Below are 27,834 nucleotides of genomic sequence, written 5' to 3' on the forward strand. Positions count from 1 at the left end.
ATTAGCCAAGACATACATCTGTCTACTAATGGCATAAATATGTCTGTATAAAATTACATAATAACTGCCTCACAACTTAAATCTATGTATAAGAGATAAACACTAGATTTGAGCATTTGGATCCTTTGTGAGGATTTAAATGCACAAGTAAGGAGCCGCTCATTCCCTTTAAATATTTTCATAACCAAATGGAATCCTGTAAAAGATCCCCACTCTAAGATCTGGATTTGCCCTGATCTTAGAGTGGGGATCTTTTACAGGAATCAATCTGTCTACAAAAATATCTGAATGGAACGAGCAGCTCCTTACTTCCGCTTTTGGATCCTCACGAAGGATTCCAATGCACACATCTAATAAAAACTAGAAATGTGCATTCTGAGATTTTGGATACCTTTGAATGCGGAAGAAGACGGACCTTCATTCTATTTGGCTATTTTCAAGCTGAATTTATACCTGGGAAACAACACACTAAAATCTGTGAAAATCCAGCCTTTAGTGTGTTGCTGTTTCACACATATAAATGTGGCTCTGAAAATAGTCTAACATAAGAGAAAGACAAATCTGGACACCTCCTCCAATGAAAAAGTATTTCCAATGATATTTTTTTTTATAGAAATGGGATAATTTAAAAAATTTTATATGAACACTGCTACAACAATATAATTTCTGGAGGGTTTTGTTTTACCTCCAAATTACATTGTATTCAGGACATTTCACATGATGAAAATCTTCATATTCCACAATGTCTTTGTTACTTACGCAAAATCTATAAACTGTATTTGGAGTACATTGCCAGCTCCGACTTGTAAATGCCAGACACAATCCGCAGCACTGTGTGAATATGGGTAGGATGGGCTCTCAATGTATCCCCAGTGATTATTTATGATTCCTCCACAATTCACTGCAAAAAAGGCCATATAATTATATGCTGTAATTCAATTTAAATGATAAATTAGAATAGAGATGTCAAACTCCAATTAAGGAACACATGATTCAGTGATCTACCTTAGAAACAGTCAAATTAACTGATCCTGTATGACTTATCTGCTTTTAAGATGGTTGATTCTAAAATTCTGGCATATTTGGAGAACTAATAGACTAGTGTTGGACAGCCACTTTGTTGTAACTTTCAAATTTTATTAAGAAAAGACAATTTTACAAAGATTCACTAAAAGGTTGAATAATTCTCCCGTAAGACATTAGTCCTTCTAGTGTAAGTCCAGTAGTGTAAAGTGAACATTTGACAGCTTTCTAAACTACTGCCCTTTAAATAGGTAGCCAACGGTGATTAAAACCAACAATGTAATCTCAGTCTACGTGTTTTTGTAGAGAAAATGACTTCACTCATAATCCTATAGCTTTTGTGCATCTCCCTTAAATCAAACTTAAAATTGCAGTCTTTACTTTTTAACACAGCACCTAGAAGTGAAGATATATACAGTGGGGCAAAAAAGTATTTAGTCAGCCACCAATTGTACAAGTTCTCCCACTTAAGAAGATGAGAGAGACCTGTAATTTTCATCATAGGTATACCTCAACTATGAGAGACAAAATGTGGAAACAAATCCAGACAATCACATTGTCTGATTTGGAAATAATTTATTTGCATATTATGGTGGAAAATAAGTATTTGGTCACCTACAAACAAGCAAGATTTCTGGCTCTCACCGACCTGTATCTTCTTCTTTATGAGGTTCCTCTGTCTTCCACTCATTACCTGTATTAATGGCACCTGTTTGAACTTGTTATCAGTATAAAAGACACCTGTCCACAACCTCAAACAGTCACACTCCAAACTCCACTATGGTGAAGACCAAAGAGCTGTCGAAGGACACCAGAAACAAAATTGTAGACCTGGGAAGACTGAATCTGCAATAGGCAAGCGGCTTGGTGTAAAGAAATCAACTGTGGGAGCAATAATTAGAAAATGGAAGATATAAAAGACCACTGATAATCTCCCTCGATCTGGGGCTCCACGCAAGATCTCACCCGGTGGGGTCAAAATGATCACAAGAACGGTGAGCAAACATCCCAGAACCACACAGGGGGACCTAGTTTATGACCTGCAGAGAGCTGGGACCAACGTAACAAAGGCTACCATCAGTAACACACTACGCCGCCAGGGACTCAGATCCTGCAGCGCCAGACGTGTCCCCCTGCTTAAGCCAGTACATGTCCGGGCCCATCTGAAGTATGCTAGAGAGCATTTGGATGATCCAGAAGTGGATTGGGAGAATGTCATATGGTCAGATGAAACCAAAGTAGAACTGTTTGGTAGAAACACAACTCGTCATGTTTGGAGGAGAGAGAATGCTGAGTTGCAACCAAAGAACACCATACCTTCTGTGAAGCATGGGGGTGGCAACATCATGCTTTGGGGCTGTTTCTCTTCAAAGGGAACAGGACTGATCCGTGTACATGAAAGAATGAATGGGGCCATGTATCGTGAGATTTTGAGTGCAAACCTCCTTCCATCAGCAAGGGCATTGAAGATGAAATGTGACTGGGTCTTTCAGCATGACAATGATCCCAAACACACCGCCCGGGCAACGAAGGAGTGGCTTTATAAGAAGTGTTTCAAGGTCCTGGAGTGGCCTAGCCAGTCTCCAGATCTCAACCCCATAGAAAACCTTTGGAGGGAGTTGAAAGTCCATGTTGCCCAGCGACAGCCCCAAAACATCACTGCTCTAGAGGAGATCTGCATGCAGGAATGGGCCAACATACCAGCAACAGTGTGTGACAACCTTGTGAAGACTTACAGAAAATGTTTGACCGCTGTCATTGCCAACAAAGGATATATAACAAAGTATTGAGATAACCTTTTGATATTGACCAAATACTTATTTTCCACCATAATATGCAAATAAATTCTTTCCAAATCAGACAATGTGATTGTCTGGATTTGTTTCCACATTTTGTCTCTCATAGTTGAGGTATATCTATGATGAAAATTACAGGCCTCTCTCATCTTCTTAAGTGGGAGAACTTGCACAATTGGTGGCTGACTAAATACTTTTTTGCCCCACTGTATATTTTTTTTTAATTTTTCAACTCTTTTTACTCATTACTTTTCAAGAAAAAAATATTCAATATATTCTCCCTTAAAAATATACTGTTAAATAAGTACCTGGTGTGCTGCTGTTTCTGTATGCTGATGTGTATACAGCCTGGAAACCATATCTCTGGACGCTAGAATCAGTTTGGAACACAACGCCCATGATATTTGAGGTAGAGATGAATGAAGTGTTTTGACCAGGTGTGCATATTTTTGCTATCAGAGGAGAGTTCTGTGGGAGGCCGTCATATATAGTCACTGAGTCATATACACATCCAGATGCTACCTCCAAGCTGTAAAATTGAGTTAACAAATTATTCCATTCCAAAAGACTGCAATCATGAGGAATCATTTGTTGAATGGCTGTCATTTATGTATTTAAATCAATACATGATTTTAGTTTAATAATAGAGGATATTTTAAAGTAATATGATCATCACTATAATAAAAGTCATATATAAAGAAATATGTTTTTAGGTTAAAAACATGTTCCTGAGAGAATGCAATGCCATTATTATTATTATTATTATTATTATTCTTTTAAATGTTACTTATTATTATAAGGGTCGATCAGAACAGAAAAACATATCAAATTATTTATCTACAAAAATATCCATAGATTTTAATAGTGATTTTCTTTTGAAAAGTATTAGATACATTTTTTGAAGGATTGTTATTGACCTCATAGTGAGTAGAATATGATTTTATAACTTGCTTGAAATACAATATATTTAGATGGGATTATAGAAGGTAAATTTGTATAAATATATTTGTGAGGGCACATACATAGATATCAGTAATTCACGTTCAGGGCCGCCATCTGGGGGTGACAGTGGTGACTCCTGTCAAGGGCCCAATGGGCCAGGGGGGCCCCATGAGGCAAGAACTAAATTTTTAAAATTTTGGCAGCCACCAGTGGGTACTACAGCAAAGTGCTAAATGAGCATGGGAAATGTTATTACAAGGAGTAAAGTATTAGCATTTGAGAGGATTTCTGAGTGTGCACTAAACCACTATGCACAGTGTGAGACAGACTTGGCACTTTGTTTGTACAGTGTGTGCCTGAGTCAGACGGCAGATCATTTGCAGAGGAGGTAGGACTTATATAGCAAATGTTTTTTATTTCTTTGTGTAATTTCGGATTGTAACTTCAGTGTGGTAGTAGTTGTATGGTGGGGCCACATTTTTTTTAGCAGCAGTGTATTTATGATTATTTGACAATGCTGTAGAAATTCTATATTTAAAACCATGCAGAAATGTTTCCTCCTCAATACACAAATGGTAGGTGCCCTTTTTGCAGATATGCATTTTTTAATTTTTATATATATATATATATATATATATATATATATATATATATATATATATATATATAAATAGATATCTGATGAAGCGCGTCAGGTGATCCTTGGGTTACTTATCCTGTACCTGGCAACTTGGCTGAAATAAACCTTTACCAAGCCTTGAAGCCTCCTGTCTCTGACTCCTCCTTTTTTGGAATACTATATATATATATATATATATATATATATATATATTGCATTCCAGTTTACTGCCCCTTTATGCATTTCGTGGAAGCAGGACACAAGGTAGCCAACCTTAAATACATCATTATCGACCACATCCCCCCACTAAGTAGGGGAGGGTGACAGGGCTAAAATTATCTTACAAAGAGAGTCAAGATGGATTTTCAATCTTGGGACAATGACCCCCCGGGGACTCAATGTCCACCTTGACTGGCACTGCTGTTTATAAGGACAAGACTCTGTAATGAACCACCTCTCTATTTTCAAGACTGTTCCTGCCTTTGGTTCTATCGGACATTATGTAATCAAGTAAGGTACACCATATAAGGGACTGCTTCTAACTATGTGTTTACGTTCTCTTGGGTATTTTCTTAAGTTATGTTTTTTGAAGTGTACTATGTTCTTTGAAGTGTTCTTTGTTTAAGTTGTCCTATTTTTTGCTTTGCTAAGTTGTCTGATACCTTCCCTTGGGTATCTGCATTGGTTATGTGCCGTGGCATGGAGTGTGTGATAACGACTATCACTGCAGGTTCAACCTGGCTTGTGTGTTTTGCCTCTATGCCTCGCTACTTCTACCTGCATGAAATAACAGGGGGAACTTAAGAAGACCGCTATCGGTAGTTCTATACCTGGGCTCCGCAAATTGTCCAGTAGTTCATTACCTGTACTTTAAGATATGATATGGTTGAGGCTGTATATGTCTATGTGTATTTATGCTGTGGAATTACGGTCACCCTGGTGATTAACGCTATCTGCATGATAATATACTACTGCTTGTTTGGTTGTTAACATTTTTGTTTAAACCCATGTTTGTATTTATATATTGCTCCTAACAATCTGTTTTGCCTATGTTTTTAACTTTCACTATGTTTTTAACTTTCACTTGGTTTACACTACTGAGTGTCTGGTTGCTATGCCAACGGGGCTTGACCTTGTGTCATGTGACATGGTTTTACTTCCAGGTGCCAGGGTGTTTACCACACTGATTGTTTGCTGTGCAGGGGTATTTAAGGGGGGTGAGTATACTGTTTCACACTGTGCTGTTTTTTGAGAAAGGGGTAACACCCAAAACGTCAAAATAAATACTTTATCTTTTTGCAAGACCCTGTGAGTGACCTCCTCTTTGCTGCTATATCTATAAATAGATATCTGATGAAGCGTGTCAGGTGATCCTTGGGTTACTTGTCCTGTACCTGGCAACTTTGCTGAAATAAACCTTTAACAAGCCTTGAAGCCTCCTGTCTCTGACTCCTCCTTATATATATATATATATTGCATTCCAGTTTACTGCCCCTTTATGCAAGGACTTTCCAGATGCAAGGAGGCATTTTATCTAAGATTTTTCATCTGCATAAAATGTTATACTCTCAGAGTAAGATTGCTCAGTGTTTGAAATGAGACAGGTTAACTTAAAACTGTTCAGTTTACAGCTGACTTAATTTTGAAATACATACTAACAAGCCTAAATCCGGCATTTAACCAGATCTAATGGTATGAGTACCACAGCTTATGGTTCCACCAAGACCATAAAAAGTACAGCATTTTCAAAATCCATAAGTACAGCTGACAGATGGGAACATTTGTACACTATATTCACCATTTAACCTTTAAATTATTGTTTAGGCAGTTTAGGGCCCTTCCTTTCAGCCACTGCATGCTGTTGCCATCATTTAGTTGGCATCTTCCTTTACAAAAAGATAATCAGAACTCCATATTTTGTTTTATAAATCTCCTTTTTTTTACAAAACTGTAGTTTACCTCATTACTTGTCAGGTCAATGTAATAAAGTGCTGAGTGTCTGTTTGGGTGTTTCTTTGCATGTCTGCTAGAGTGTCTATATGTGAATCCTTATGTGTTTTTGTGTGTGTGTGTTTCAGTGTATGAGTGTGTCTATGTGTGTGTATGTTACATCCCTTTACAACATTTCCAAGTTTAAATAGACACTTAAGAATAAAGTACATATACGTTTTAGTCACTTGGTCGAAAATTGCACATGTCAAAGGAGGGGGGGGGGGGGGCCTGATCAATGGATAAGTCAGGGGCCCCAAAATTTCTAGTGGCGACCCTGTTCACGCTGTACATTATGGTCTCATGTTTTTAGAAGCGTATTAAACTATTTGCTGTTTGAATAATGCTAGAGTTTAAAATCTTACTTAAAGGGACAGTCTAGACGAGGCTTAGATACAAGGAAATCACAGAGGTAAACATTGTATTATTATAACTGTGTTGGCTATGCAAAACTAGGGAATGGGTATTAAAGGGATTATCTATTTTTTTAAACAATAAAAATTCTGGTATAGACTGTCCCTTTAAATTTAAAAACTTAGTAGACTCCTGGCTATTAAGTCTAAACATATATTCAGAAAGGGAAGTCTATTTGATATGTTTTATTGTTTAAAATAGATAACATCTTAACTACCCATTCTCCAGCTTTGCATAACTAACATTGTTATATTAATATACTTTATAACCTCTAAGTTTGCCTGTGCCTAAGCCCCAGCAGGCTGCCCTTTATCTAAGCGCTTTTTAAATCTTGCACAGCAGCTATACATTGCTAGTTCATGTGGGCCATATAGATAAAATTGAACGCCTGTGGAGAATGATAATGATAATGCAAGAACCAGCACTAATTGGCAATAATGCAATATTGTAAAAAGCCCTGAGATAAGGGGCGTAATGCAAAGTAATCATAGAGATAAAAAGTATATTAATATAACAATGTTGGTTATGTAAAACTAGAGACTGAGTAATAAAGGGATTATCTTTATTAACAATTTTCAAGTAGACTGTCCCTTTAATGTACCATTCAAATATTAAATGCAGCAACATTAATATTTAAATGTACTCTGTTTGCACATGTGCAGTTGAGACAGTTCGGGGAGGCCTACAACCTAGTTACTATTGCAAAGAATGGTTCTCCTATCATGATTATTGATGCAATACTGATAACCCACCCTTTACAAATATGTGACAGCTGACAATCTTAGGGGGAGGGGGAAGTAAACAAAAGCTTACATAAATTACCTAAAAGTAGTATCCCAAACCTCCCTGGGAGAAAGTAAAACAAGCACACATTTTAGATGTATTTTACAGCAAAAAATACCAAAATAAATAATGAATGTACTGTATATTGCAATAATGTTGCACTTGCAATAATGAAATATTTTATGCGTTATGAAATTTCAAGTTTAATGGTCCTTTAAAACAAGCAATCATAACCTTAATTATGTTTTTATTTTTACCAAAATTATACCTCAGCCCTTGGTTAAATTAATTGCACAGCTTGCAAAATTTTTCCCCCAATATTCACAATCCTAAAACGCTTCTGTGGTTACTTCTCGAATTAACACAAAGGAATCAACTACAATCCTTTTGAAAAATGTATCTAATGACCTAGCTGAACACATCAGGTGAGCCAATGACATGAGGCATATATGTGCAGTCACCAATCAGTAGCTAGTTTGCAGTAGTGCATTGCTACTCCATAGCCTACCTAGGTATACTTTTTAAACAAAAGATACCAAGAAAACTAAACAAATTAGGTCATAGAAGTCAAATTAAAAGTTTTTTTTTTTTTTTTAAATTGCATGCTCTATCTGAATCATGAGAGTTTAAATCTAAGTTTACTGCTTTTTAAGTATTCGAGAATCTGGATTGTGACCATTAAAAAAGGACAAGGACATTTTAAGTATAGGGCTATTCTCCACAAAATGATTATGAAACAAATGCTGATGATAAACAATTAAAATGTCTGTGATCAGCTCAGTATTGAAATGGGCTCATCTGCAACTGTTAACATGCTGATAATTATCAAATGATAGGTTCTAATAAACCCCATAGTTGGCTAGGATCATTAATACCAAAATGGAATTATCTAACGGATTAGAGCATGTCATTTATGTATTAGTCTTTTTAACATATGCTGTCGGCATTTATCGATGTGCGGCGGACATGATCGCTACAGCGGATTATGCCTGTCCGCACATTGATAATTCGGCCCCATCAACTCAACACATGGTGAAGAAAGAAAAATGCTGTTGATCAAACAACTAAAAACATGCACTTTTAAAGACAGTTTGTAATATCACTTAAAAAAGTATACAATAACTAAATCTGCTTCGAAAACTTTCTCTTCTGATGAAAATGCCCTTTCATTTTATTTTCTAAGCATTATTTTGCAATCAGTTGGATTCTTTTTTTTGAATGTCCCTTCTTCTTGGAGCAGTTGATTGATATTTTTGGAAATAATAGTGAGATGGTTTGCTTTCAGTTGCAGAAGACATGTGGAGAATCATGCAAGTTATAAAGTGGAAATTATTTATTTACATTTTGCTTAAGAACTTACTCTAAATGTGGGAACTGAAGCTCCACGTGATGACCAGGGCTGACTCGTATTTCCCAGACACAGTAGGCATTATTAGGGTAAGGACTTGGGAAATTAGGGCTATAGAAAACATCATTGGGGTTTGTAAGAACACCACCACATGTGTAGTTGGGAGCTGAAATGGTGTAAACAAAAAAAAGGGGTTAACTCAATTCTTTTTGAAATGAGGCATATTTAACAAATAATACAAATGAACATGTACTCACTGATTGTTACCCAGTTTGACACATTCGGGAGGAAACCTAGAATAAAGTGTATAGGTAAGTCAATATAAAGCACATTGAATTACATGGTCTGCCTAATTGCAATCAATTTAACACTAAATATATTTAATAATAACTAGAAAAATATAAAGAAATTTCATTAGGCCATAATCTATAAAAAAAAAATGTGTGATGGCTCAGTTGGTAGCACTGGATCACAACATTCTCTTACATTTTTAGAAACAGCACTTTGTACAGGTCATCAAAATGTAGCATATCTCTGCATCTGGTTGCTATGCCCAGCAATGTAAGGAGTTGTAAGTATGCTTGTTGTATATAGTCCAGTAACCCTGACTGCTGCTGAACTCTACAGCTATTAACCCAACGGCAGGTGATTAACACCTCAAACTGCAGTTAAGCCTAACTATTATCCTGTCCCCTACTCTGTCGCCAAATGAATAATATACCAGCAGTATAAACAGGATATGTGAAAGTATAAAAATGATGCTCTGAACTTGATGATGTATCATAAAGTCACTAGGCTTTCAAAGATTGCTGCTTGAGGACATCTTGGAAGAAATTGGAACACACTTCCTTGCCTCAAGGATTTATGTTAAATGATTTGATCTGGATTACTCATACTTCCCCCTTCTCACATCTTTTGAGGACTACTACTGGTGCTTTTTGATACACAGTCAACATTAAAGCATACTTGTGAAATTACCACAATTTAAGACTTGTTCCATGATTATACCATCATCTCATTTTGCCAATTTTAGTAAAAGTTTCCCAAAAGACATAAAAGTGTTTCCTAAAATGAACAAGGAACAACATCTATAAACCACATTTGAATTTGCCATTTGAAGTGCAGTGATTCAGTTCTTGTTCCCGTTTTTATTTATACATATACACATGGTGTATTGAGGCCACTGAGAACTTGCATTAAAACATAAGTGGAAACTGATGAAATGTAGTGTAGTGTTTTTTTTATCTACCTTGCATACATGCTCTTGGGGTGACGTGTATTTGTTGTTAATTTGGTGAAATCATAGCAATATATAGTTTTTTTTATAATGCTCACTGTTTATTAATAAATTAGGCTATTTGTGTATATACTTCTGTGTGATCAGAGATGAAATGTATAACTCTAATGTCCTTTGTGTTTTTATGAAATGCCCACACACAAAAGTTAATACCCATGACCAGGTTGGCATATGTTAACCCTCAGCTATGCCTTATAACTTCAGGGAGAAAACACCTTCATATTTTTTTTAGGGATGAAGAAAATTAAAAAGCTTTGAATGGACTTAATGTTCATACTGAAATGTACATGAGTGCATTTTAATTGTGAATAATCAATAAACATTTATTAGCAAACATCTTTCTAGTAAAAGTTATGACTCTTTTAAGAAGGATACAAATATGACTTACATACCCCATGCATCAGCATTTATGCACTACATTTGCTATGAGAGTCAGTGATAGCTTTCTGAGCCACTAATGTGGTCCAGTGTTGAATGCTGGTGCATGGGATATATAAAGCATGTGTGTTTATTCAAGTATATTGCAAAAAATGCCCTCTTTTATTATCTACATGATTAGGTACAGAGGTGACTCAATGTCAATAGAAACTCATCTAAATTTACTCCTCAACTTGATAGAAGCTAATTTATCTAACAGTTTTCCTGTATCCTTAATGTAACTTAAATCTTTCCATCGATTGCAAAAAATAGTCTCTCAGTTCAGAGATGGGGGCCGATTTATTATTGCCTGGTGGACATGATACGCTGTAGCATATCATGTCCGCCAGACATGGCGGAATGCAGACAGCACACTCTGTCCGCATTCAGCATTGCACAAGCAGTTCTGGTGAACTGCTTGTGCAATGCCGCCCCCTGCAGATTTGCGGCCGCTAGCAGAGAGTGTCAATCACCCTGATCGTATAGGATCAGGTTGATTGCTGTTAGCCGCTCAGAGGCGGCAGATACAGTTAAGGAGGTCTTTAGACTGCTGCTTCTTAACTGCTGTTTCTGGTGAGCATGAAGGCTTGTGTGGAAACAGGGCAAGATGGCTCAATTCTGGCCATCATAAATCGGCCCCATGGGCTCACTTAGGTCTCGGTATTTAAAGCATTGACAGACAATGAGACACTGCTTTTCTGGCCTCTACCTGTCGATATTTTCTTAAAAGGGGGTAGACCCGCAAAGTGCCATTTAATTAAAGTTTAATGTGAGAAAATGTGACAAACATATAAACTAGCCTTCCCAGAAGTTCTGAGGCAAAGGACAGTAGGGAAATAGGGTGGCAGGTGGATGGTGAGGTTGGATCAAGATGAAGAAAAGGTTTGTTTGATGAAGACAGCTCTATCACTGATGTTGTTGTACATTAAAGGGCTATAATACCCAAATGTTTAAACACTTGAAAGTGATACAGCATAGCTGTAAAAAGCTGACTAGAAAATATCTCCTGAACATCTCTATGTAAAAAAGAAAGATATTTTACCTCAAAAGTTCCTCAGTAGCCACATCCCATTGTAAAGGATTTCTAAGCAGCATTTTAGTGTGTCTGTCCTTGGACAGCTTAGGGGATGAGCCTCGTGAACTCTCATATTATTTCACCAATCAGGTAAAGGAAGCTTACTATGAAATCTCATGAGAGTTAAGTCAAATCTCATGAGATCACAGTAAGAGTTCATGACCTCAGCACTGCTGATGCTGATTGGCTGCTGTTCATTTCTTCCTTTTTTTTATTTTTACCTGCAGCTGGGAGCAGCTGAGTATAACTTTTTACATGGAACTTACTCTGCTGAGCTGAGGAGATTGTGAGGTAAAATATCTTCCTTTTTTACATAGAGATGCTCAGGTGATATTTTCCTATTAGCTTTTAACAGTTATACTGCATCAGTTTCAAGTGATTTAGCATATGAGTAGTATGTCCCTTTAAGTGTCCGAATACTCACATCTGAATTTGTAAGTTGCTTGTGATTGGTTGGGTGGGAGGTGACTGGGGTACAACATACAGCTACAAAACTAATGGTGTTATTCCTCAAGCTCTTAGACATATGAAAAAATAATAATTATGTTTAAAAGCATAATAGGGGGTTGAGACAAATAGCATAATAGAATGTCCTGCTTTACATGGAGGAGATTCATAATAACTAGAATGCTGGAAAGTGAATTGGAATGGCACCTTCCTTCCTTAAGTGATCACATAGTTTATATGCTTTAAAGACTTGAGACCCATATGAGATAGTAATGTAAATGTTGCTTTTGCTTCAAGTAGGAATTTGTATTGTTTCTTTAACACAGTTTTAATGAAGATTGTTACATTCTTTGGAGTTGTTATCAGAAGTTTGGCCTTATAAGTCATGGTGAACCATAAAGACACTGCCATCTGCAGAATTCAAGTTTATAAATATCAAACTCTGTTTTTCAAAAGAAAGTTGTAATACAATGCCATAAAGTCTATTCAATTACTCTGTCTAGACATGGAAAAGTAGTAAGAAAAACATGATTGTTTCTAAAAATGTTTAACTATCGCTGGCTGATAATTCATCATTCAAAGGGGAAAAAAATCATAATGATTATTACCTGTAGTTCCAAGATTAACTGTAGAAAGAAAAATATAATTGTTAACATATGGATAACCATTACAAAGTTTATAGATTGAAAATTTTAGAAAAATAAATAACAAATTAAAATGTAAAACATGAGATAATATTGTAAGAAATTGACTTTAATATACATAAAGCACCTTGCAACTACACTACTTACTGCTAGTCTTGCAATAAACTAACAAATCATCCAAGTTTGAAAACTTTCTAAATTGTTCTTGTTTGATACAATTGTTTTCTAATGGAGAAGCCAATTCTGACTTGTTATACTGTAATTCTATTGGCTATTCTAATCAGCCAATAGAATTACAGTAGCTCTTATTCTATTGGCTATTCAAATCAGCCAATAGAATTAAAGTAGCTCTCATCCGATTGGCTGATTTGAATTTGAAGGCTCAAATCAGCCAATAGGAATTCAAGGGACGCCATTTTTAATCGCGTACCTTGAATTCCTATTCAGTGTACGGCGGCGATCGTATGAAGAGGATCCTCCACGCTCCATGGCTCCGGTCTTCAGTTCCAGCGTCACCGATCTTCAATTCCTGCATCGCCGGTCTTCAGTCCCAGAGAGGACGGTCTTCAGCTCCGCGGTCATCAGTCTTCAACTTCTCCGCTCCGCGCCAGCTGGTTCCTGGAAGAAGAGGTCGCCGCCTGGAAGAAGACTTCTCCGCCTGGAACAGGACCTTCTCCGCCAGTCTTCAGGACAGGTAAGGACCACTTGGGGGTTAGACTTAGGTTTTTTTTAAGGGGGGATAGGGTGGGTTTTAGAGTAGGGGTGTGTGGGTGGTGGGTTGTAATGGGGGGGTTGTTCTTTTTTTTCACAGGTAAAAGAGCTGATTACTTTGGGGCAATGGCCCATAAAAGGCCCTTTTAAGGGCTGGTAATAGAGCTGATTACTTTTTGTAATTTAGTTTAGGGTAGGGACAATTTTTTATTTTGAGCGTCTTTGTTATTTTATTAGGGGGCTTAGATTAGGTGTAATTATCTTAAAATTCTTGTAATATTTTTTTTATTTTTTGTAATTTAGTGTTTGTTTTTTTGTAATTTAGTTTAGTGTATTTAATTATATTTTAGTTTAGATAATAGTAGTTTAATTAATTTATTGATAGTGTAGGTGTATTTGTAACTTAGGTTAGGATTTATTTTACAGGTAATTTGGTAATTATTTTAACTATGTAGCTATTAAATAGTTAATAACTATTTAATAGCTATTGTACCTAGTTAAAATAAATACAAACTTGCCTGTAAAATTAATATAAACCCTAAAATAGCTACAATGTAATTATTAGTTATATTGTAGCTATCTTGGGGTTTATTTTATAGGCAAGTATTTAGATTTAAATAGGAATAATTTAGTTAATATTATTATTATTTAGATTTATTTTAAAAATAATTTAGTTAGGGGGTGTTAGGGTTTGACTTAGGTTTAGTGGTTAATAATTTTAATAGAGGTGGCGGCGGTGTAGGGGGATTACATTAGGGGTTAATAATTTTAATAGAGGTGGCGGCGGTGTAGGGGGCTCACATTAGGGGGCTAGATATATAATATAGGTGGCGGCGGTGTAGAGGGCTCACATTAGGGGGTTAGATATAGGCAAGTATTTAGATTTAAATAGGAATAATTTAGTTAATATTATTATTATTTAGATTTATTTTAAAAATAATTAAGTTAGGGGGTGTTAGGGTTAGACTTAGGTTTAGTGGTTAATAATTTTAATAGAGGTGGCGGCGATGTAGGGGGATTACATTAGGGGTTAATAATTTTAATAGAGGTGGCGGTGGTGTAGGGGGATTACATTAGGGGTTAATAATTTTAATAGAGGTGGCGGCGGTGTAGGGGGATTACATTAGGGGTTAATAATTTTAATAGAGGTGGCGGCAGTGTAGGGGGCTCACATTAGGGGGCTAGATATATAATATAGGTGGCGGCGGTGTAGAGGGCTCACATTAGGGGGTTAGATATATAATATAGGTGGCGGCGGTGTAGAGAGCTCACATTAGGGGGTTAGATATATAATATAGGTAGCGGCGGTGTAGAGGGCTCACATTAGGGGGTTAGATATATAATATAGGTGGCGGCGGTGTAGAGGGCTCACATTAGGGGGTTAGATATATAATATAGGTGGCGGTGGTGTAGAGGGCTCACATTAGGGGGTTAGATATATAATAGAGGTGGCGGCGGTGTAGAGGGCTCACATTAGGGGGTTAGATATATAATAGAGGTGGCGGCAGTGTAGAGGGCTCACATTAGGGGGTTAGATATATAATATAGGTGGCGGCGGTGTAGAGGGCTCACATTAGGGGGTTAGATATATAATAGAGGTGGCGGCGGTGTAGGGGGCTCACATTAGGGGGTAATACAGTTAATATAGGTGGCGGCGGGGTCCGGGAGTGGCGGTTTAGGGGTTAATATATTTATTGTTAGGAGTGAGAGGGGGGATTGCGGATAGAGGGGTATACATGTCGGGCTATGTTTGGGAGGCGTGTTAGACAGTTACGGGAGATTTTATAATTTAGTCAGTTTTTGTAGGCGGCGGCAGTTTCTAAAGTGCCGTAAGTCACTGGCAACTCCAGAAATTTGTACTTACGCAGATCTCTGGACATCGCTAGTTTGTCAGACTTACGGCACTCTAGCAACTGCCGGCGCTGTATATGTGATAGCTCGCTGGGCGAGCTGAAAGTAAGGGAGGTGCAGGTTTCCACACTTGCGCCGAAACCTGCGCCGTATATCGGATCGCGCCCCAGGTGCTTGCAACTTTAGATTGGGTAAACAGATTACTTTTTTTTTTTTAAATTATATTTTGGAATAATCCATTCAATTAGATTGATTATTTTTAGAGTTATTTAGAGTCAGTTAACTTTTTTAATGTTAAGAGACAAGAAGATTATTAGCTTAACCTATGGAAAAAAATACTTCACCAATCTTTATGAAACTTGTCATGCAGATAGATTTTATTATCTAGTATGTTTTATTCTTTAGGGAAAAATAGTAATTGCTTAGATATAAAGGGGACGATTTATCAAGTTCCGTATAGGGAGCTTGATGCCCCTTGTTTCCGGTGAGCCTTCAGGCTCGCCAAAAACAGAAGTTATGAAGAAGCGGTCTAAAGATATCGAATACAATCGGGTTGATTGACACCCCCTGCTAGCGGACAATTGGCTTCAAATCTGCAGGGGGGCAGCATTTCACCAGCAGTTCACAAGAACTGCTGATGCAATGATAAATGCCGAACGTGTATGCTGTTGGCATTTATTGATGTGCAGCGGACATGATACTCTACATCATATAATGTCCGCTCACACATTGATACATATGCCCCAAAGTGTTAATGTTGCCTACATTTGCACATGCATGGAAAATAGTCATGCTCAGCAGTATTTTCTCATAGTTTCACTCAACCAATATAGCTGCAACTTGGATTTGTAAAAGATACAAAGATGGAAACTGTTCCTGCTTCCTATGCATCTTATTTTAATGTCCTAGAGTTGCATCTGCAGCCCCAGGACTGCACTATAGATTAAAATATGTGAACTTAATTACTTTTAAAATGATATAAAATTAAATAATGAGTATTACCTGGAGGTACTGTAGAATTAACTGCAGAAAGAAAATAAAATGTGTTAGTTTATGGTGAACAATAACACCATGTTATGCTACATTCCAATACTAAAAGACACCAACAACTCTACTTTATTTTGGGGCCAAAATTGTCTAGGAATAGCTACCATCTCTTCATTTGATAAGTGATCCAGCTGTGCCAGAAATATTCTCTGAAATTCACACATGTTTCTGTACAGGGATTTGTAGATTTGAGTACCATGCTTGATAACGTAATAATGCAGGATTAAAGGGTTATGAAACCCAATTTTTGCTGTGGGAATCATCTTTACAAACCAATAATCAGTAGAGTCCTGCGACTCAGTTGTACTCAAACATACACTTCCTGAGAGCTTCACTTTAAATTGTTTATAGTGCAAATAAATATTTAACATGTTTACTTGCTGTCCTTTCATGTAAATAATAGAAGTTTATTGGGGTGGAAGGTTGCAATTTATAGCTGGCATGGAGACCATGGTCCCAAAAATAGATATTTTTTTTAATTTAAATCACTCTATTATAGTTGCATGGTAGTATAGCTAACAATGAACCCTGATTATCAGGCGCTTGCAACTTTAGATTGGGTAAACAGATTACTTTTTAAAAAAAATTATATTTTGGAATCATCCATTAAATTAGATTGATTATTTTTAGAGTTATTTAGAGTTATTAAGTCCTGAAACAGTGACTTTTTTTAATGTTAAGAGACAACAAGATTATTAGCTTAACCTATGGGAAAAAATACTTCACCAATCTTTATGAAATTTGTCATGCAGATAGATTTTATTCTCTAATATGTTTTATTCTTTAGGGAAAAATAGTAATTGCTTAGATATAAAGGGGGCGATTTATCAAGCCCCGTATGGAGCTTGATGCCCCTTGTTTCCGGTGAGTCTTCAGGCTCGCCAAAAACAGAAGTTATGAAGCAGCGGTCTAAAGACCGCTGCTCCTTAACTTGTCCGCCTGCTCTGAGGCCGTGGACAGAAATCAACCCGATTGAATACAATCGGGTTGATTGACACCCCCTGCTAGCGGACAACTGGCTTCAAATCTGCAGGGGGCGGCATTGCACCAGCAGTTCACAAGAACTGCTGATGCAATGATAAATGCTGACCGTGTATGCTGTCGGCATTTATTGATGTGCAGCGGACATGATACTCTACATCATATAATGTCTGCTTGCACATTGATACATATGCCCCAAAGTGTTAATGTAGCCTACTTTTGCACATGCATGGAAAATAGTCATGCTCAACAGTATTTTCTCATAACTTCCCTTAACCAATATAGCTGCAACTTGGATTTGTAAAAGATACAAAGATGGAAACTGTTCCTGCTTCCTATGCATCTTATTTTAATGTCCCAGAGGTGCATCTGCAGCCCCAGGACTGCACTATAGATTAAAATATGTGAACTTAATTACTTTTAAAATGATATAAAATTAAATAATGAGTATTACCTGGAGGTACTGTAGAATTAACTGCAGAAAGAAAATAAAAAGTGTTAGTTTATGGTGAACAATAACAGCATGTTATGCTACATTCCAATACTAAAAGATACTAGCAACTCTATTTTGGGGCCAAAATTGTCTAGGAATAGCTACCATCTCTTCATTTGATAAGTGATCCAGCTGTGCCAGAAATATTCTCTAAAATTCACTCATGTTTCTGTATAGGGATTTGTAGATTTGAGTACCATGCTTGATTAACCTAATAATGCAGGATTAAAGGGTTATGAAACCCAATTTTTGCTGTGGGAATCATCTTTACAAACCAATAATCAGTAGAGTCCCGCGACTCAGTTGTACACAAACATACACTTCCTGAGAGCTTCACTTTAAATTGTTTATAGTGCAAATAAATATTTAACATGTTTACTTGCTGTCCTTTCATGTAAATAATAGAAGTTTATTGGGGTGGAAGGTTGCAATTTATAGCTGGCATGGAGACCATGGTCCCAAAAATAGATATTTTTTTTAATTTAAATCACTCTATTATAGTTGCATGGTAGTATAGCTAACAATGAACCCTGATTATCAGGCGCTTGCAACTTTAGATTGGGTAAACAGATTACTTTTTTAAACAAAATATATTTTGGAATCATCCATTAAATTAGATTCATTATTTTTAGAGTTATTTAGAGTTATTAAGTCCTGAAACAGTTACTTTTTTTAATGTTAAGAGACAAGAAGATTATTAGCTTAACCTATGGGAAAAAATACTTCACCAATCTTTATGAAACTTGTCATGCAGATAGATTTTATTCTCTAGTATGTTTTATTCTTTAGGAAAAAATAGTAATTGCTTAGATAGAAAGGGGGCGATTAATCAAGCTCCGTATGGTTATTGATGCCCCTTGTTTCCGGTGAGCCTTCAGGCTCGCCAAAAACAGAAGTTATGAAGCAGCGGTCTAAAGACCGCTGCACCATAACTTGTCCGCCTGCTCTGAGGCCGTAGACAGAAATCAACCAGATCGAATACAATTGGGTTGATTAACACCCCCTGCTAGCGGACGATTGGCTTCAAATCTGCAGGGGGGCAGCATTTCACCAGCAGTTCACAAGAACTGCTGATGCAATGATAAATGCTGAACGTGTATGCTGTCGGCATTTATTGATGTGCAGCGGACATGATACTCTACATCATATAATGTCTGCTTGCACATTGATACATATGCCCCAAAGTGTTAATGTTGCCTACATTTGCACATGCATGGAAAATAGTCATGCTCAGCAGTATTTTCTCATAGCTTCACTCAACCAATATAGCTGCAACTTGGATTTGTAAAAGATACAAAGATGGAAACTGTTCCTGCTTCCTATGCATCTTATTTTAATGTCCCAGAGGTGCATCTGCAGCCCCAGGACTGCACTATAGATTAAAATATGTGAACTTAATTACTTTTAAAATGATATAAAATTAAATAATGAGTATTACCTGGAGGTGTTGGAGAACTAACTGCAGAAAGAAAATAAAAAGTGTTAGTTTATGGTGAACAATAATAGCATGTTATGCTACATTCCAATACTAAAAGATGTCCTTGACAAAGCATACCAGCGAAACGTACGTCGGAACTGAACTGTTCTATATTGAGTTTTATCGCGTCTCTACACTAGCCAGGACACCTGGGGGCTTAGCGCTATTGTCTTGCTACTAAAGAGGTTTTGGTTTTGGCGGTCACACTCCTGCTGATCCATTTACCTCTTTGCAAGTTTGGCGATTTGAAGCATTTGTTACAGCATATCTGCTTTTGTACCCTTACATTGTGGTGTTATCAAGGCTTATGTGACGCTTTTATATATTTTAAAATAAATTTGTATCCAAGTTTTGCCTAGTGTACTGTTTTCCCATCAGTATAAAGTGGGAGTGCGCAGATCCTTGAGCTTAGTCGAAAGCTCCAACAAATGTGAGTAGTCATTTGTTACAAAACAACTACTTCCTCAAAGTGCCATTACAGATTCACACTATGTTGCAATTTTCTGTTTCCTTTTTTATGGGATCTCACTGAGGAATGCTAACAAGCTGAAAAACTCATCCAGAGGACACAGACATATCCTTGATTCAGAACTTTATTTGGTTTTCCTTTTATGATTTTCGTTATCACATTTATTTCACATTTTTTTCTTTGTGATATTCGGTATATTTATTACAAATTGCTAATCAGCCAATCACATGGCAGCAACTCAATGCATTTAGGCATCTAGACGTGCTGAAGATGACTTGCTGAAGTTCAAATCGAGCATCAGAATGGAGAAGATAGGAAATTAAGTGACTTTGAACGGGCAGGTCTGAGTATTTAAAAAACTGCTGATCTACTGGGATTTTCACACACAACAGTCTCTAAGGTTTACAGAGAGTGGTCTGAAAAAGAGAAAATATCCAGTGAGCGGCAGTGTTGTGGAGGAAAATGCCTTGTTGATGTCAGAGGGGAATGGGCAGACTTGTTCGATATGAAAGAAAGGCAACAGTATCTCAAATAATCACTTGTTACAAGCAAGAATGCAGAATACCATCTCTGTACACACAACACGTTGAACCTTGAAGCAGATGGGCTACAGCAGCAGAAGACCACACCGGCCAGTCATGTCAGCTAAGAACAGGAAACTGAGGCTACAATTTGCACAGGCTCACCAAAATTGGACAATAGAAGATTGGAAAAATGTTGCTTGGTCTGATGAGTCTCGATTTCAGCTGCGACATTCAGATGGAACGGTCAGAACTTTGCGTAAACAACATGAAAGCATGGATCCATCCTGCCTTGTATCAACAGTTCAGATTGGTGGTGGTGGTGTAATGGTGTGAGGGATATTTTCTTGGCACACTTTGGGCCCCTTAGTACCAATTGAGCATCATTTAAATGCCACAGCCTACCTGAGTTTTGTTGCTGACCATGTCCATCCCTTAATGACTACAGTGTACCCATCTTCTAATGGCTACTTTCAGCAGAATAATGCACCATGCCACAAATCTCAAATCATCTCAAACTGGTTTCTTGAACATGACAATGAGTTCACTGTACTCCAATGGTATCCACAGTCACCAGATCTCAATCCAATAAAGCACCTTTGGGTTGTGATGGAACGGGAGATTTGCATCATGGATGTACAGCCGACAAATCTGAAGCAACTGGGTGATGCTATCATGTCAATATGGACCAAACTCTCTGAGGAATGTTTCCAACACCTTGTTGAATCTATGCCACGAAGAATTAAGGCAGCTCTGCAGATAAAAGGGGGTCCATCCCAATACTAGCAAGGTGTACCTAATAAAGTTGCCAGTGAGTGTATATTTACACACTTTTCAGCCCTTCCCAATCCAATACCTTGTCATATACCATATCACTTTAAATCACTACTAAAACACTTTTAATAGTAAAAAACAAACAAACATATATTACATATAATCGGTATGCGTGTGTGAAATACTTTATTTTAATATATTATACATGTGTTTTGTTATAATTTTTTCCTAGCCCTAACACTTTCCTTACCTGTTTGGTAATATGAATTAAACACAGCACGAAAGCCAGAGTGATGAATAATACTGTCACTACTAAATTCAACTCCGATTATGTTAGATGAGGAGTAAAATGTATAGGTTCCGGCGTGGCAGATTTTTGCTAGCTGGTGAGAGTATCCAGGAATACCATCGTACACAATCACCCAATCCCAAGCACAATTTGAGTGAGGTTCTAAACTATAATAGGAAAAAACATATATAATAAATATGTATATATAAAATAAAACTAGGATAAAACTGAAAAAAATAACATTTTGTGATAGTTTATGAAAGGATTCTATAATGCACAAAGGTTTAACTATTTGGTGTATAGGCGGCACTTTTGCTATCTTGCCTACAGCTCCAAAGGGCTCTATTTTGCCAAATCAACATTATTTTGCAGATAGATAGATAGATAGATAGATGATTGATAGATAGATAGATAGATAGATAGATAGATGATAGATAGATAGATAGATAGATAGATAGATAGATAGATAGATAGATAGATAGATATGATAGACTGACAGAGAGATTGATTTCACTTTATTCTTGTCTATGTAATACTATATAGTCAAAATTAAATTTTCATGATTCAGATAGAACATGCAATTTTAAACAACTTTCCAATTTACTTTTATCATCAAATTTGTTTTTTACTCTTGGTGTTCTTTGTTGAATGCTAAACCTAGGTAGGCTCATATGCTAATTTGTAAGTCATTGAAGGTCGCCTCTTATCTCAGTGCATTATGAGTTTTTCACAGCTAGACAGCACTAGTTCACTTGTGAAAAGTGTAAGAAATAAAGATCACTTGCCTGAGGAAACAGCATGGTTAGCACTGAGAAACGCGTAGCGTGTTGTACTGATAAGATATATTGATTTTATCTGTTAATTGTTTTTAATATTTTGATTATAAAACAATCTTTTTTTACTGGAGTCTCCTTTTCATCATTTCACACCCAAGAGTGTTTGGAGCTGAGAACAGCCTTGGTTTTATGTGCGCTGGGCCACTGCAATATACCCAGCATACTACAATTGCACTATAGTGTGCTTTTAACCTTGTGAGTATATACCTATTGGGATTAATCAGTGGGTTTATTTTTAACACCTATTGATCTGCACTAGAAGTCACCCTCTTTATTTCTTACACTTTTTAGACTGCAGAAAATTAGATTTTTCCAGGAGGAGCTGCCCTTGTACTTGTACACAGTCAGCTGGGACACTGCAAAGTTCCCAGACCGCACACCTAGGCACTATCTTTGCCTTCACAAATTGTGAGTACCATTTTACTTTTATGAGTATTATTGCAACATCCACTGGCTACACTAGGAGGCGCCCTTTCTGTTCTTTTGACTAGTTCACTTGTGCCATATTGATAACCTTGTGCTCACTCCTGTGGAGTTATTTATGAATCAGCACTAATTGGCTATAATGCAAGTCTGTCAAAAGTGCAAAATTGGGGAATGAGTAATAAAGGGATTGTCTATCTTTTTAAACAAAACAAAAAAATCCGGAGTAGAGGCTCTTTAAATCTGGAGAATCAAGAGTAGAGTCTCTTTAAATATCGCAAGTGAAATAAGTAATAGTTAAAGGGACACTCAAGTCAAAAGTAAACTTTCATTATTCAGATAGAGCATGCAATTTTAAACAACTTTCCAATTTACTTCCATTAACAAAATGTGCACAGTCTTTTTATATTTAAACTTTTTGAGTCACTAGCTCCTACTGAGCATGTGCAAGATTAACAGAATAAACGTGTATGCATTTGTGATTGGCTGATGGCTGTCTCATGGTACAGGGGGAGTGGATATAGACATAACTTTTAAAATTGTCAGAAAAAAATCTACTACTCATTTGAAGTGCAGACTAAGTGCTATTGCATTGTCTTGTTATCTTGCTTTTGTTGATTATGCAAATCTACTGTGTTGACTGGTCCTTTAAGTCAAAAGTAAGGATAGTCAAATGTCATGAAAAAAATGAATTTCTTATGGTAGAAAATTGTGTCTATATTTTGTTTGCATGTAGGTTTATTGAGCGGAACTCAGCCCCACCAAAAGGCGTTAAGAGTTTTATGAAGTGGTTACATACATTAATTAGTCAGTAATGCTAGATCAATGGATTAGATATGTCAAAGAGCAGCAATTGGCTCATAAGGTAAGTGAGAGGACAAACAACAGGCCTTGGGATGGTTTGACAAAGAAATAGATGAAAATATGGTCAGAGGGAGCGCATATGGTAGTAGTTAGTAAATTGAAGCAGAAGTTAGAAAAATTAAAAAACTCAGAAAAGAGAGTGGCAAGAACTGTGAATAAAATATAACCTTTATGAAATAAGTAAAACTATATTGCATCTAAGAACGTGAGCATAAACTGTGTTTCAGCTATATTTATATACTTATTAAAGGGACATTAAACCCATATTTTTTTCTTTCATGATTTAGATAGAGCATGCAATTTTAAACAACTTTCTAATTTACTTCTATTATCTAATATGCTTCATTCTCTTGATATCCTTTGCTGAAAAGCATATCTAGATAGGCACAGTAGCTGTTGATTGGCGGTTGCACATAGATGCCTCGTGTGATTGGCTCACCCATATGCATTGCTATTTCTTCAACAAAGAATATCTGAAAAATTAAGCAAATTAAATAATAGAAGTACATTGGAAAGTTGTTTAAAATTGTATTCCCTATCTGTATCATGAAATAAATTTTTTGAGTTCAATATCTCTTTAACCCCTTAAGGACCACAGCACTTTTCCATTTTCTGTCCATTTGGGACCAAGGCTATTTTTACATTTCTGCAGTGTTTGTGTTTAGCTGTAATTTTCCGCTTACTCATTTACTGTACCCACACATATTATATACCGTTTTTCTCGCCATTAAATGGACTTTCTAAAGATACCATTATTTTCATCATATCTTATAATTTACTATAAAAAAAATTATAAAATATGAGGAAAAAATGGAAAAAAACACACTTTTTCTAACTTTGAACCCCAAAATCTGTTACACATCTAGAACCACCAAAAAACACCCATGCTAAATAGTTTCTAAATTTTGTCCTGAGTTTAGAAATACCCAATGTTTACGTGTTCTTTGTTTTTTTTGCAAGTTATAGGGAAATAAATACAAGTAGCACTTTGCTATTTCCAAACCACTTTTTTTTCAAAATTAGCGCTAGTTACATTGGGACACTGATATCTGTCAGGAATACCTGAATATCCCTTGACATGTATATATTTTTTTTTAGAAGACATCCCAAAGTATTGATCTAGGCCCATTTTAGTATATTTCATGCAACCATTTCACTACCAAATGCGATCAAATAAAAAAAATTGTTCACTTTTTCACAAATTGTTTCACAAACTTTAGGTTTCTCACTGAAATTATTTACAAACAACTTGTGCAATTATGGCATAAATGGTTGTAAATGCTTCTCTGGGATCCCCTTTGTTCAGAAATAGCAGACATTTATGGCTTTGGCATTGCTTTTTGGTATTTAGAAGGCCGCTAAATGCCACTGCGCACCACACGTGTATTATGCCCAGCATTGAAGGGGTTAATTAGGGAGCTTGTAGGGAGCTTGTAGGGTTAATTTTAGCTTTAGTATAATGTAGTAGACAACCCAAAGTATTGATCTAGGTCCATTTTGGTATATTTCATGCCACCATTTCACCGCCAAATGCGAACAAATAAAAAAAAGCGTTACATTTTTCACAATTTTAGGTTTCTCACTGAAATTATTTACAAACAGCTTGTGCAATTATGGCATACATTGTTGTAAAAGCTTCTCTGGGATCCCCTTTGTTCAGAAATAGCAGACATATATGGCTTTGGCTTTGCTTTTTGGTAATTAGAAGGCAGCTAAATGCCGTTGCGCACCACACGTGTATAATGCCCAGCATTGAAGGGGTTAATTAGGGAGCTTGTAGGGAGCTTGTAGGGTTAATTTTAGCTTTAGTGTAGGTATCAACCTCCCACATGACACATCACACCCCCTGATCCCTCCCAAACAGCTCTCTTCCCTCCCCCACCCCACAATTGTCCCCGCCATCTTAAGTACTGGCAGTAAGTCTGCCAGTACTAAAATAAGAGTTTTTTGGGGATTTAAAAAAAAAAAAACAATAATAATTCTGCTCTGTAGGATCCCCCCTTAGCCCCCAACCTCCCTGATCCCCCCCAAACAGCTCTCTAACCCCCCTCTCTGCCTTATTATGCGCCATATTGGGTACTGGCAGCTGTCTGCCAGTACCCAGTTTGAACTCAAATGTTTTTTTATCAATTTTTTTTTATTTTATTATTTAGCTGCCCCCCCCCTCAATTATGTAGCTGCCCCCCCTCAACCCCCAACCTCCCACCCTCCCAGATCGTTTAAATGTTTTATGATGCCACCCTCTCTCCCACCAAGTACCCCTGTTGTTCCATAGTGTAGGTTTCCCACCCCCCGCGCGCGCGCACCCGCTCCCGTGCACGCGCGCGCACCCGCTCCCGTGCACGCGCGCGCACCCGCGCACGCGCGCGCACTCGATCCCGCCCCCCTTCCCACCAATGGCCGCCCACCCGCCTCCCTAGATCAGCTCCCACCCACCAACGAACATGGCCATTGATGGCCGATGCAGAGAGGGCCACAGGGTGGCTCTCTCTGCATCGGACGGCTAAAAAATGTTATAGCAGGATGCCTCAATATCGAGGCATCACTGCTATAACATGAAAGCAGTTGGAAGTGATCAGGATCGCTTCCACTGCTTTCAAAGACCAACGACGTACGGGGTACGTCCTTGGTCATTAACTGCATTTTTTTGCAGGACGTACCCCATACGTCGTTGGTCGTTAAGGGGTTAATCAATATGTTCCCACCACTTTTTAAAAAAGCTTAATACACTTGTGACTGGATAAAAACAATATCCATACAACATAATAACACATGAATAACAGGATGTATAGCCAAATCACTAGTGTAGCAAATAAAAAGGTTGTTAAAAGGGTAGTAACCTATAGTTTAGTAAGTCTATGGATATAGCTATATGCTTTGATAGATGTGATGCTGCACTCGGTTTATGCTTATGTTCCTAAATATAATATGATTTTAATTGTTGTTTAAATTCCAATGTTTTTCACATAGAAGAATATGTTCTATTTATTCATAAATACATATTTCTATACATATATATGATGTGTTTTTTTGAACAAATATATATTTATACCTATATATATATATATATATATATATATATACTATAATTGCGTTTGTAATGTCCGTCGCCGTCGGCAGTTGCCCACAGATCCTCAATGGAATCGACCGGGATGCAGCGAGGCAAACAGAGCAATATAAAAAAAACAAACTCTCACACGAAGTATAACAAAAAAAAAAAAAAAACTTCCACATGAAGTATTGACACATACACACCGCAAACCCACACATCGCAAAATAATAAAGTAATTAACCCCTCAATCCCTTAACCATCAACCACCCACATCACAATAAACCTAATTACCCTATTAACCCCTAAACCGCAAAACCCAACATCGCAAAAAAAAAAAACGGTTTACCCTATTAACCCGTAAACCACAAAACCCCCACATCGCAATAAACATAATTAACCTAAAAACCCCTAAATCGCAAATCCCACACATCCCAATAAACCTATCTACCCTATTAACCCCTAAACCGCAAGAACCCCACATCGCAATAAACCTAATTAACCTATTAACCCCTTAAACCACCAAAACCCACAATGAAAATAACGAATTAAATTACTAAGCCCCCTAACCTAACACCCACTAAATTAACACAAATTAACTAAACTAAAAAATACTAAAGTTACAAAAAAAGCTAAGATTACAAAAAATAAAAAAGCTAACTTTACAGAAAATAAAAAAACAAATTACCAAAGTTTACAAAATTAAACCTAATTCCTATGAAAATAACCCCCCCAAAAATAAAAACACCCCCTAATCTAAGAATAAATCTAAGTCCCCCCTAACAGTATACCCCCCCACCCACCAAACCCCCAAAATAAAAGAACCTAACACTAAAAAACCTAAACTACCCATTGCCCTGAAAAGGCCATTTGTTTGGGCATTGCCCTTAAAAGGGTATTTAGCTCTTTTATTGCCTACCCCTAATCTAAATAAAGCAAACCCCCCCCCCCAAAAAAAAAAAAAAAAACAACCTAAGTCTAACCCCCAGGTTGGTACTCACTGTTCCGTAAGACCCTGGAGCTGAAGACCGGCGACCGCTGAGCTATGGAGCGTGGAGGATCCTCTTCGTACAATCTCCGCCATACACTGAATAGTGAATTCAAGGTACACGATTAAAGATGGCGCCCCTTGAATTCCTATTGGCTGATTTGATTCTTCAAATTCAAATCAGCCAATAGGATGAGAGCTACTGAAATCCTATTGGCTGATTTAAACAGCCAATAGGATTTCAGTAGCTCTCATCCTATTGGCTGA

The 27,834-nt window shown here is 37.0% G+C and overlaps 1 protein-coding gene across 1 annotated transcript in view; it reads right to left on the reverse strand.

The window, feature by feature from the left end:
• LOC128657790 (deleted in malignant brain tumors 1 protein-like) overlaps window positions 1-27,834 on the reverse strand; it is a 159,819-nt gene that overhangs the window by 20,414 nt on the left and 111,571 nt on the right. The window contains 8 exon segments of the mRNA XM_053712203.1: window positions 760-901; window positions 3,128-3,348; window positions 8,927-9,080; window positions 9,172-9,207; window positions 12,759-12,776; window positions 17,839-17,859; window positions 19,316-19,336; window positions 21,369-21,574. Of these exon segments, the coding sequence (XP_053568178.1) occupies window positions 760-901; window positions 3,128-3,348; window positions 8,927-9,080; window positions 9,172-9,207; window positions 12,759-12,776; window positions 17,839-17,859; window positions 19,316-19,336; window positions 21,369-21,574 (819 nt within the window).

Source organism: Bombina bombina, chromosome 4, assembly GCF_027579735.1.
Source record: "Bombina bombina isolate aBomBom1 chromosome 4, aBomBom1.pri, whole genome shotgun sequence".
Lineage (NCBI taxonomy): Eukaryota > Metazoa > Chordata > Amphibia > Anura > Bombinatoridae > Bombina > Bombina bombina.